General features: G+C 31.6%; 1 protein-coding gene across 4 annotated transcripts in view; it reads left to right on the forward strand.

Moving 5' to 3' along the window:
• TRAPPC13 (trafficking protein particle complex subunit 13) overlaps positions 1 to 11,837 on the forward strand; it is a 36,982-nt gene extending 25,145 nt beyond the window's left edge. Inside the window, exons 7-13 of one of the 4 annotated variants that reach the window (XM_063085562.1) lie at positions 1,006 to 1,050; positions 4,432 to 4,449; positions 6,388 to 6,521; positions 7,826 to 8,024; positions 9,162 to 9,262; positions 11,369 to 11,519; positions 11,645 to 11,837. In XM_063085562.1, coding sequence (XP_062941632.1) covers positions 1,006 to 1,050; positions 4,432 to 4,449; positions 6,388 to 6,521; positions 7,826 to 8,024; positions 9,162 to 9,262; positions 11,369 to 11,519; positions 11,645 to 11,752 — 756 coding nt within the window. In that variant the 3' untranslated portion in view covers positions 11,753 to 11,837. The remainder of the gene's footprint in view (positions 1 to 1,005; positions 1,051 to 4,431; positions 4,450 to 6,387; positions 6,522 to 7,825; positions 8,025 to 9,161; positions 9,263 to 11,368; positions 11,520 to 11,644) is intronic. The other 3 variants (XM_063085563.1, XM_063085564.1, XM_063085565.1) reach the window with 3 other exon arrangements.
• The last annotated feature ends 1,192 nt before the right edge of the window (positions 11,838 to 13,029 follow it).

A 13,029-nucleotide genomic window follows, 5' to 3' on the forward strand; every position in this document is an offset into this window, starting at 1 on the left:
ATTCAGGGGACACAATTCAATCCACCGCAAATGGTAAATAGTTTGTAGATGCCTTTTATTCCCCCTGGAAATGCATAGTTATTCCTGTTTATTAGCAGGGAAAACAAGCTTCACATAAAGCAAATAAATAATGCTCAGTATTTTGGATTTGTCATTTACTAGCAGTCTAACATCAGACTAAATTAAGTTAAATAAAAGCGGAGAAATCATCATTGCCGATGTAATGTTTTTGTAATAAAACTTGAAGATTTTTATCCCCCCCCAAAAAAGCTAGTTTTCATGACTTGACAAAATACACCAGAATCTAGAAGAAGGATAAAATGAGTCTACAATCCAGATAAAATAAGTGTAAATAGTATCAAATTTCTAAAGGAATATTTAAATGAGAGATTATTGACTTGGAATGAGTGGACAAAACTTCCTTCGAGGACGCTATGAATCAATGGAATTTTAGGTAGAACTTTGTATTAATATACAATCTTCAAAGTTCACCAAAAATAGTTAGAAACCATTGGTTTAACATATGTAATTGTGGTGGGGGGGAGATGAGGATACCACATATATCTATTTAAAAATAAATCTAGATATGATGCTATGTGTATTTTTTATTCTTCTGTAGGTGGAAAAACATTTTGCTCTTTTGCTGCATCACTCATTTGCATGCCTTTTAAAAGAAAATAAAAGATTCAGTTGTTTTTTTGTGAAGTTCTTGTAAAATATACATATAGAAAAATACATAAAATATGTGTTCAGCTTAATACAATGTTATGAGGTAAACACTCATTTAACTATCACTCATTCAAGAAATGATGATAGCCTTTTAAAAAACACATTTGAAGTTTTTGTTTGTTTGCAAGAGTATTGCATACATATTAGAAAAGTCTTTTAACAATTAAAATTGGAAAATGGCTTTGACAAATTTAAGCCCTATGATTTAAAGCAAATAAACAAAAATAAATGGTCAGATGATAAGAATCTACTGATTGATATGCTTTGTTTAACCAGGTTCTCAAACCATTGGATGTGAAAACCAAATTTTACAATGCAGAGGTAAGTATTGGGCACTTAGTAGGATTTCACATTAAACATTAAGGTCTTTTTGACTAAAAATCTGATATTACATTTCTTATATTTAGGTAAATTGCTTATATGACTGCAAATTATTTGTGGAAAATAAGCATAAAGTTCAATTAAAAGTCAATAATTTCATTGTAGGTCTGTCTTAATCTTCTGTTTTCAACTTAAATGCAATCAGTGTGTCTTGATTTTTATTTTCACCGTTAATTGTATGAGGCATTTCCCCCTTTCATTAAATGATTGCCCTATAGTTCCATTTAATGGTTGTCGTAACTGTTTAAAAACACTAGCACTCTACTCTGTTGAATATTTAGTGTGGTTCTGGATATTACAGAATGAAGTAGTAGATCTAACCCTACAAAATACATTTAATATTCATATGGAAAAATATTGGCAATTAAATCTCAGCACATTAAATTCTTTCCTGGGAAGTCAGTGTTCCAGACAGAGTTAGGTTGCTGATTTTGGTGAATGGCTTGACAAGCTCCTTGGGAGAAACAAGTGTGACAATAATAGAGAAAGAACTAACTTTTAGAATAGAAAATAATCTACCTTCTATCCTAACAAAAGTGATATAATAGAATTTGCCATAGGAGAAAGGATTTATTGCTTGGATTTCTTTTCCAAAATTCTATTTTATCTTGGCTTGTAGATCTGCAGAAAAATCAGATCTCTTGATGGTCTCCTTACCCTGAAAAATCATGTTTCATACCACAAAGATATCCAAATACAGTATTTTGAAATGGAAGTTATATCTGTGCATCTTTGGGGTTTTGGAAGAAAAAATTCTTTAATGTAAAAAGGAAGAGTTGGAAACTCTGCACCTGTGTGTATATATATATTTTTAGTAATAAAGCAGCATGGGCTGAGAATGCAAAAAAGAAAAGAAAAAATTAGGAAATTTGCATTCACATTTCAAGTTTGATATATATTTGTACCATTGCAATCTGAATTTTTACTCAGTATATTGTATTACAACTAGGATTATTAAGAGGTCAAAGTTAAGGAACATGACCTGCAGCAAAGACCTACTAGGAGAAAAGAAACAAAAATATTATATAATAACAAAACTACCTAGAATAGTATATGGTGAATCTAAAACAAGAATGATAAAAGATGTGCTACAGGAGCTCTGGGAATGAGATCTTGGAATAGTCTAAAGAAGCTTTATGGAAGAAAAGAGAAACTGGAGTGGAGTCTGGAAGGAATGGATGTTGGAAACAAATAAGCATCCGAGCAGTGAAAGCATTCCTAGCAGGATTATAAATGTACTAGGAATATTAAGGACATAGTGAAGAACATAAACATATTTGATGGGAGGGTACAGTCTCGTCAAGATTACTAGATGTTTAAAGTGCTAACGTTTCTTTTTTGGAGACAGGCATGTTAGGATACTACCTATTTGTTCTACGTTTATTGTTATTAATAGCATACTGTTGATTAATTATGTTATTCAGTTTGGTGAACTTTAGATCTAATTTATCATTTTGCTGAAACAGTTTTCATTCATAGTATGAGAGGAGAATGTTAACTGTTCTGTTAGAATAGATATGTACCCCACAGATATATACAATCAACTTTGTTACAATAAAAACAAATAAATAAATATAAGCAAAGTAAAAAAAAAAAAAAGTACTATAGTTTTTTGTCCTATAATTAGCTCATAGGAGGCACATATTAAGCTATTTTAGGTTTTCCTTGTTAAAAATGTAGTAGTACATTAATTTACTACTTGTCAAGTAGTTTTATAACACTGATATTCAGAGTGATTCACAAATAGTTTTTTTAAATTGCTAGTTATTACATAAATATTATAGAAGTGACATACTCCCCATAAAAAAAATCCACAATTTCACCACACAATTGATTTTTCATTATCCATATTCTCTTGCTGTCTTTATTCATTTATATGTACTATTCTTTTTTTATAATCATAGTGACAATTTTGTTTGCTGCCTTTTTCAGTTAACATGATATGTAGACACAATCTTTAAACTTTGTGAACAAGCATCAATTTGAAAAATTTTAGTAAAATTCTGAACTTTTGAAAATAGAAATCTCTTTAAAAACCAAGAGTGAAAAATATCATTTAGGGTCTCTCTTAATTCAGTATTACCTGTTAGGCAAACAAATACTTTTCAGCAGTAACATGAGGCAGATTCTGTTGACCCCAACTAGGAATTCCAGGTATATTGTAGGAGTTAGTAAACCACACCAGTATCACTAGGTGATGCTTATCACTCTGCTACAGTCCTTGTACAATGTCTGTACAGTCCTTGTACAATGACTGTTATTAGCCCCATATCTGTCTCAAGTATGTTTTCGGTGCTGTTTCTAGTCACCTAAAGGAAAACAAGTTGCATGATAAACTTTGTGGTAGTCTTCTAAGATAAGAATGCCTTGCAAGAAGATTGATGAGATTAGAAGCTATGATTCAAACATATGGTCACCTGCTCAGTACCGAGTCGCAAGCCAGGTACTGAAGAGTAAAAAATATAAACCAAACATCTTCTCAATCCTCCAGGAACTTAAATCTAGTGGAGGAGACTGACATGACATAAGTACAATATAAGTCCCTCCTCCCCACACCCCCCAAATCATGGAGTGTTCTTATATTCTGGGAGCATAGAAAGGTGAAAATTATTTCCAGCTATGCATATGATGAAGGAGGTGACACTTGAGATTGCCCTTGATAAATAAGTAGCTTAAGAAATATACGAAGGTACTTCAAAATGTTAGTAGAAAATGAATTAAAAATAATACTAATCTTTCCAAGAACTTTTCAAAGACCTCTCATATATGAAAAAGAAGAAACTATGAAATCTATTAACAAGAAGAGAATAAATTCCCAATTGTCTGAAGGGGTCTAACCCAGCATTCCTTGCAGTGTGATCCGTGAAACTCTAATCACCCAAGATGCTCATTTAAAAAAGGATTGCATTATTAGATAAATTTATAAGAAGCTATACAGTGTATATTCTGAATGTAGAGGATAGTGTATGTTCATCTTAAGTAATCTATGAAGAATTACAATGTAGGTAAAGAATTTACAGAACTAGAAAGGCATGGCATGTACCTCTCTGCCTCAAAATGTGTCCTTAACTACTTGCTACTGTGTAAGTATTCAGCCATAGTGTTCTCTATTCCATTGTTGTTTAACCTTAGCAGTTTCACCTTTTTAGAAAAATGATTTGTCGTAATTCTTTATGTTGCTTCCTGTTTACTTCCTTGATTACTAATGCTGTCTTGTTTAGTGGATTTAAAAAATGCAGAAATGCACTTTATTTTAAAGTTTCTTTTTCTTTAACATTTAACTCTGATTTTTCTAATTTCTCTTTTTTATTTTTCCATTAGAGTGACCTCAGTTCTGTGGTAATTTGATTTTTTATTATAAATTTATATGCTTTTCTTACCACTTTTTGACTCTGCCTAATTAATATCTTTACAAAACATAGTGGAAAAACAGTTAGTTGTGAATACCATCTATGTGACTTCAGAAAGACGTATATAATTTGTATGTACTTTTTATGTTATATCAATTGTCCTATTCTATGAGAAAAAATTAGATCAAAAGTCAAATTTCATACTGAAACAATTATATTCTCATATTTAGTGGGGGTTTTTTTAGGTGTTTTTTAAAAGGGGCATGTTAACCTTGTTTAAAATAGCCTTGGGATTTTCAATATTTTATTGTAAAATACACTATCCTTCAATTCTTTTAATAGACTGCATAGTTGAAATTCATTTTCAAATGCACGGTAGTGTTAGTTTTAAGTCTGAGTCAGGTTAACAATGGCCTTTGGACAAAAGTAAACAGAAGAAAAGCAAATTTTCCCAAGTTGGCTAAAATCATATTTCAAATCTCTATTTACAACTGCATTTACTTATATCACATTACGTATGTAATAACAGCATTAACTGCCTTAGTACTGAATTCTTAATTTTTCAAATGTCAAATTACTTTATACTAACTATTCAAACTAACTTGATTTTCCATTATGCTGCTTCTTTTTCTTTCATTTATTTAAACTCTTCCTAAATTTATGCATAAAATTGCATTTTTTAAATTGAAATGTGGGTCTATGGTTATTTTTTTTAAGCAATGGATTGATGGGATATATTTATTTTTTGAGAAAAAGTAACGGAATAATACTCTTAAATTGTACATTTTCTTGCACTGATAAATCTGTATTTCTATTTTCATTTGAGCACATGTCCCAAAGACTAAAGAATCTGTTTTATCTGAGATAATAATACATTAGATTATAACTTCCTCATTATATTTTTGTAAATGATTTCCATTTTCCAGTCTTTAGTGTTAAAAAAGCTCATAAGTGCCAATTTTTTGTCACCATTTATTTTATGTATATTTACGTTATTTCTGTATATATATTACTATGAAACTTTTGAAAAAAATAATTATTGAATATCCTTAGTATATTATTTTTTGTGTAGATGTGTTTCAAAGTTAAATCAGGTTAGTCTGTTATTTCAATTACACAAAGAAAAATAACAACCAAATAGCATAAAAAATAAAAACCAAATAGCATAAAAATAATGTTTAGCATAATGAGGGAATTAAAAATTTATATAAAATTAAGCATTCAGATTACTGAGTGACTGAAATATTGCTGAATAGCAGCATCAGTTTTCAAATCTGTCACTAAGGCTACAAAATACTTTTTTGCTTAATTTTAAAAGCTCTAAGATTGTTAGGTATAATTCACATATTCTTTTTTTAGCCCTAAATATACATTTAAAATGAACCAAGAAATCACTAGTGATTACTCACAAAATCCTGTAAGATTATAAAATAGATTATTCATATACTAGTTGGTCACTAGACTATCTCAGTTAAAGTAATGTGATGACAACTGGGTTGTATTATGCTGGAATACTATAATGAAGATCTAATTTATCTCCACATAACACTGAAATCATAGGTGCATAGGTATATTCATCGTACTTAAGGACATTTTAACATTCTAATGCCTTCCTAAAAGATTTAGGATATCTGTGAATGAAATTCCAGTTACGTAAATATTTTGGATGTTAATTCAAAATATGTTATAGTTATCCCCCATCCATTGTTTGACAAAGTATTGGTTGACTAACACTTGACTTTGCCCCTGTTAATTATGTTAGGGTGAAGATTTCTTTTCTTGCATTAATTACGATAACTTTGATTTGCAGGCATGAACTAATCACATTTGCAGTTAGTATTTTTTCTTCATGTAGATAAGTTTTTTTATTGAGGTAAATATTTTAAATACCGTCACACTTTGGTGGATATTTTTTTCATATCCTCAGACTGATGAAGTATTTCTCGAAGCCCAAATTCAGAATATTACAACCTCACCCATGTTTATGGAGAAAGTTTCATTGGAGCCATCTATAATGTACAATGTAACAGAATTAAATTCTGTCAGCCAAGCTGGAGAATGGTAAATATTAATTATGAAGTGTTTGTTTTGTTTTGAAAGATACATGCTTTTTTTAACATCCATTACTCCTAAGTGGTTTATATATATATATTTTAAATAGGCTTTTTTTTTTTTTAAAGAAGTTTAGGTTGACGGGAAAATTGATTGGAAAGTACAGAATTCCCACATATGCTCCTACCCCCTCATAGTTTCTCCTATTTCTATCTTGTGTTAACGTATTTGTTACAACTGATGAACCAGTATCTATACTTATTATTAACTAAAGTCCATAGTTTACATTAGGCTTCACACTTTGTGTTGTAAATTCTATGGGTTTAGACAAATATATAATGAAATATATCTATCATTGCCATAATATACAAATAGTTTGCTTTCCTAAAAATCTCTTGTACTTCACCCTTTCTTCTCTCCCACCAATGTGAAAATAAAGGGCTTAGCCCTTTGCATTTTATGTTTTACTAGTCAAAGCATTTGTTCTTTTAACTCTCATAATAATTCAGTGAGATAGATATAAAATCTATCATTGTTATCCTGCAAATGATCAAACTGAGTGATGGGAGAGAATAGTGGGGAAGTTAGAAAGTGCAAGGATGAGCGTGAGTTTGGAAAAGAAATATTCTCTCAACATCAAAAGAAGTGGACATAGGAATAGATGATTTAATTTTTTGTGAACAGGAAATATGTCTTTCTATAGCTAATTTAAAAGAGGAGGAATAAATAAACATAATGTTGACATTCATATAGATAAGAAGGTAAAAGCTAGGGAAAGTACCTGATTTTCTTAGTCAAGAATAAGAAGTTTATTTTTATATTATCATGGTGGTTACATACAGAAAAGTTTATAGCCTCCTTTACCCCCACTGAGGAAAACAATAATTTTCCATTCTTTTCTAGACCATGTACTTCATTTAAAAATGATTACTTAGTTTCGAATAATGCATCCCTTCTAATTCTAAACTATTTTCTTTGATAATTTTAGAGAAAAGGGACAGTATACTTAAGGTTCTGATTTCTATTGCACTTTTCAGTTATTTGGTACATGTCCAATATTTTAGGTAATATAGTGCATTCTATTATAATGAACCTCATGATTTTCCATGTCAATTGGAAAAAATTAAAGAAAAGGAAATCCTTTCAGTACAAATCCTTTTCATTTGTGTTGAAACCACAGACCGGTTCTGTTCTAGATCTTTGGAGGGTAAATCTTCCAGTTCCTGTCCCAAAGGAATAGTCACGTCCACAGTTTTTCTTTTAAAAGATGCTAGAGAATTTTAGCCATATCTGTTTGTCTTCATCCCTCTCAGTGTATCTACGTTTGGGTCAAGAGCATATTTGCAGCCAATGGATACACGTCAATACTTGTACTGCCTAAAGCCCAAGAAGGAATTTGCAGAAAAAGCCGGCATCATTAAGGGAGTAACAGTAATTGGAAAATTGGATATAGTATGGAAAACAAATCTAGGTGAAAGGGGAAGGTTACAGACCAGCCAACTTCAAAGAATGGTAAGTCTGGGAAAAACTTCTTTTGGGGTTTTGATGTGTGGAGGCAAGCAGTTAGAATAGCTTAAATTTTCCTAGGTCTATCACTAAAAATTGGAACACTTTTATAGAAGACATTAATATTAATAGAGAAGAAAAGACTTACAGTTTCATTGACCTGTAGGCAGAAAACATATTGAGATGAATGAAAAATGTCCATATGTTAATGCATCTTCATTTTTTTTTTTTTACTTTACCAAACAAATTAAAATAACTGCTTATCATTTGTTCCCTCCTATGGTAATTCATGCACACTATTCATCTGACTTCAATACCTTAAGGGTTTTTTTTGCAATGTCCTGAAACTCTTGTACTTTCTACTTCCACCTACTCAGTTCATACTTTAAGATGTTAAAAATCTGAGGCATCTGAATCTCAGGAGGTGAGTCCCATTAAAGTTATCTTGTGAGAATTGGCTGGATATTTGTTAATTTCTTCTCTGAGAGTAAAGATAGCCACCAGTTTTCTTTTTCTTGTAATTATGAAAATATGCTACTTGAATCCTCCCTGTATGCTGAATATTACCTGTTCTGACATATTCTAAATGCACTTTTTTTTTTCCCTGTTTGAGGCAATAATTAAAAAAAAAAAAAAAGATGATGATCACTGGGACTACTTTAAAATATAGCAATTAGTTATCATTTTGCCATGGCACATTCCAAACCTTTATGTCCTTACCCATGTGTCTTATGAAAAGACATTATTTTCTTCCTGGCCCATTTCAAAGTGATCTCCCTCTGTCTCCTTAGGCAGTAACCTTGCCTGTTTAGAGGTGTATATGTAGAAGCTATAGTATCTCTAGAAGACATCATTCAACATCAGAACCCCTGAAATTTCTTATTGATTACTTACCTATGAGATTCATCTTAACTCTCCTGAAGAAGTAGTTATTACAATAACAGTCAAGGTCTGTGGAGCTGTTCCACAGGAAGTAGCAACAAAAAAGGTTAGAATGAGGGAACAGTGGAATGAATCAAAAGGATTTTCTTAGAACATCAGTTTGGAGACCCAACAACTGTTCAGTGAATGTACTGGTGTGGCGCCTTCATTAAAATTGAAAAGCTTTATAATATATATTAACTGTGTTGCTTGTTCTCTTAGGCTCCAGGTTACGGAGATGTTAGGTTGTCTTTGGAGGCAATCCCAGATACCGTAAACCTAGAAGAACCCTTTCATATTACCTGTAAAATAACAAACTGCAGGTAATGCCAGTGTTTGTAGATGGATGTTCTTTCCCTCTCACCTACTTAAAAGAGAATTTTTAAATCTTTTAAAAATACTTTCTCCTTTTGTTTCCTCTTGACATCTCTGATATTGATACAGTAAAATTCTTCATTTTGCAGCAGTATATTACATATTTTTGAGGTCCTAATGGCACTTTCTATATTTCATTCAAGCATCATACCCTTTGGGGTAGGTATTAATTATTCACATTCTATGCAAGAGAAAGCTAACTGAAGGAGGTTAAGTGACTGTACAAGCTCAACTAGAAAAAATGGAGCCAGAATTTGAAACATTTGACTTCAAAGTCGATGTTCTTTTCATTGTTTACACTTCCTTCACACTTCATATGACTAACCATGAATAGGTTCTCATGGAAAAGTACATTATAGATTTAAAATAGTAAGTAGATTTTTCTGAGGCATACTTGTACTTGAACTGTATCTTTAGTATTAAGAAACTAAAAATTGGATATTAATTTAATATAAGGGATAATCATATATTGGAAAATAGGGTTTTGATAGTCAAGAGAGAGCATAATTTAGCTATTGGGAAGCAAAGAGCTTTGAAGTCAGAAAAACCTAGAATTAAATACCAGTCCTATCACTTTTGCTACTACTTGTATTACTACTTGGTATGTATTATTAATTGAGCATTCTGGTAATATTATAGTGATAAATTCCATCCCTCGTAGTGTGAATGTATAATCCTATTAATTCCATACCCATTCCAACTAACTATTAGTCCCTTCCTCACTGGATTGTGCATTATTCAAGAGAAGGGACATGTCTTATCCAGCTTTGTAACTGCAGTGTCTGCCACCTCATAAGAGGCTCAGTAAACAACACACATAGGGCAAAAGACCTTGTGCATATAGGGTGTGTAGGGGACTTTTTTTGTTGTTTTTCAGGAACAGCTTATCAGTTTATTGACCAACTGACAAGGAACTTTTTTAAAAAAATTAATTTCTTTTGGTGTTCACTTTAACTTTTGGTGATTCAAATAAGTTTTCTGAAAAGCATTTATTTCTTAGATCTTTACCTTCCTCATCTATAAAAATGTGATCCCTGCCCACCCTCCAGCTCCCGACACACACAGACACATATGCACAATGTATACAAAATCTTCCTGGATTTTGGAATCTAATGAGATAATTCATGTAGTGTATCTAACCTGGTCTCTGGCACATAGTGGGCATTTCAAATTAGAGATGTATAAAAATTAATATCATAAATTCACTATGTCTTAAAAATCAATAAGTTAAAATTGAAATAAATTTTCCAAAATATGGAGCCAACTATGAGGAAAAAAGCTAAAAGCGTTCTTTTGGTTATTAAAAAAAAAATGTGCACACTTTCATTAAAAGTTTTTTGGATTTTTTTTGTTCGTTTATTTGTTTTTGTTTTTTGTTTGTGTTTTTTGGCAGCTGTTGGGTGCAGGGGATCCAACCCCTTGACCTTGGTTTTATCCACACCATGCGCTAACAACTGAGCCAACCAAGCAGCCCATTAAAAAAATTTTTTAACTTAAGTTTAACTAGACTGGTGATAATCTGTTATAAACAGAAGCAGTCTTTTTATAGTAACACACTGAATAAACCTGAACAGAATTTACCTCTTATGAATCTTGTCCCTCATTTTCTAAGTAATCTGATGGTAAAGGAACATAGATTAAATATCAAAAGCACTAGTCTAATCTATCTTTTTCTTTGCTATAGAGTACCTAACAGAAATATTAAGAATACGTAGCAATTACATTAGACACAAATGTCTGGAAGTAAAAGTGGCAAAGCTGTTATCCGATCAGCACCAGTGAACCAGTGTTCAATAATAGAACCAGAAGGCCAACATCCAGGCAGATGGATTAGTTGAAGCCATTTTAAGCCCTAGAGGATTTCATCATCTCCTTTCATTTTCCTGATTCTATCTTAAATGAAATACAAATGATACAATAGCTTTTCAATTCTCTTTCTGGTTTTTACTCTCCTGGACACTCAGAAAACAAATTTACTAGCATAGTGGAAGATATATTATGGCAATTCTTTGTGAAATGAGCAAGATTTATTCCTGTTTTTCTGATTCCTCCAGCAGTGAAAGGACTATGGATCTGGTTTTGGAAATGTGCAATACCAATTCTATCCACTGGTGTGGTATTTCAGGCAGACAGCTTGGAAAGCTGCATCCAAGTTCTTCTCTCTGCCTTGCCCTTACTCTACTGTCTTCAGTACAAGGACTGCAAGTATGCTCTCTTTTCAGTCACTTTAGTATTTGGGAGCTGTTAACTTATAGTCGTTTATTATATCCATATTTTCTCTGGTAATGACCAATGAATAAAAACTCAGGTTCATATTTTTCTCTCAATAGAGCGTCTCCGGCTTAAGACTAACAGACACATTCTTAAAGAGAACATATGAATATGATGACATCGCACAAGTCTGTGTGGTATCTTCGGCCATTAAAGTGGAAAGCTGAAGAAAATTTCCAGTGTTATGCTTTTCCTTTAGTTTCATAAAACTGCTTTCTGTACTTCTGTTACCTTTGTAAAATGAACAGCAAAGATACATATAATTTTTCTTTCCTATAAAATAGTTAAAATATTAAATATTTGTTTTGAAAAGAACTACTGATTTTATCTTGTGACTTATATTCTAAATGAACATTTGTATATTTTCTACACATATTATTTCACTTTAGATGACCATTGGACTTTGTTCTCCAAAAGTTCTATATTTGAGGCCATTTGTCCCTAGCAAGTATCTAGAACAGGGGGCAGCATACTTTTTATATGAAGGGCAAGATACTAAATACTCTAGGCTTTGCAGGTCATATGGTTTCTGTCAAAAATACTGAACTTTGCCATTGTAATGTGAGAGCAGCTAGTAGGCAAAAAAAGTGCAGTGTTGTCTACAAAAACAGGCAACTGGCCAGATATGGCCTGTGGGACATAGTTTTGCTCACCTCAATCTAGAAGATACACTTGTTTCTTAGAACTTAAGAATACTCATAATACTTGTTTAGATATATTTCAGTCACTCCAATTTTTATCCTAGTTCCTCAGTCAATAGAAAAAGTTTGCTTAAAACAACTCAGAGTAGTCATCCTGTAACTTGATATTTGCTAACACAGTATTAGCTTTTCTAGTTGTTTTCAAAATTATTGTATCGGTTCATGTCTGTGCATACGTATAAACACATGTCTGACTTTTACATACTGAATGCCAGATCAGAATTGGTTTTATTAGGTTACTGATTACTTAGTTAACTTCTAACTCAGAAGACTAATAATTTTCTTTCTTTTTTTTTTTTTTTTTAATAATTTTCTAATTCTAAGCCAAAACACCTTGGTTTTTACCCATTGAAAAACAAGCCACTGATTTTCATAAGGCATATTTAGAGGATTCCCAGCTTCTGATATTTGATTTTGAACTCTAAATCATATCTTAATATTATAAAATTTTCTATCTCTCCATGGAATCACACTTACTTATGCCATAAATGAAATAATGAGAAAGTTAAAGTTGTAAATAACTTTGCAACAGGAATGTAACAAAAAGTTTCAGTATTTTGTCAGGAAAACAAAAGCTGATGCTATTTAAATAAAACTATCCGATTTTGGTAAGTTGAAATTCAAGGATGTATATATAATTACTTAAATGTAAGAGTACATAAAGTCGAATACAAAAATGGGTTTTTCTTAGATGCATAGTTATTTATTGCCATGACAAATTGTTTGGTCCAAAATGAAAGCTG

This window comes from Cynocephalus volans, chromosome 2, assembly GCF_027409185.1.
Source record: "Cynocephalus volans isolate mCynVol1 chromosome 2, mCynVol1.pri, whole genome shotgun sequence".
NCBI classification, from domain to species: domain Eukaryota; kingdom Metazoa; phylum Chordata; class Mammalia; order Dermoptera; family Cynocephalidae; genus Cynocephalus; species Cynocephalus volans.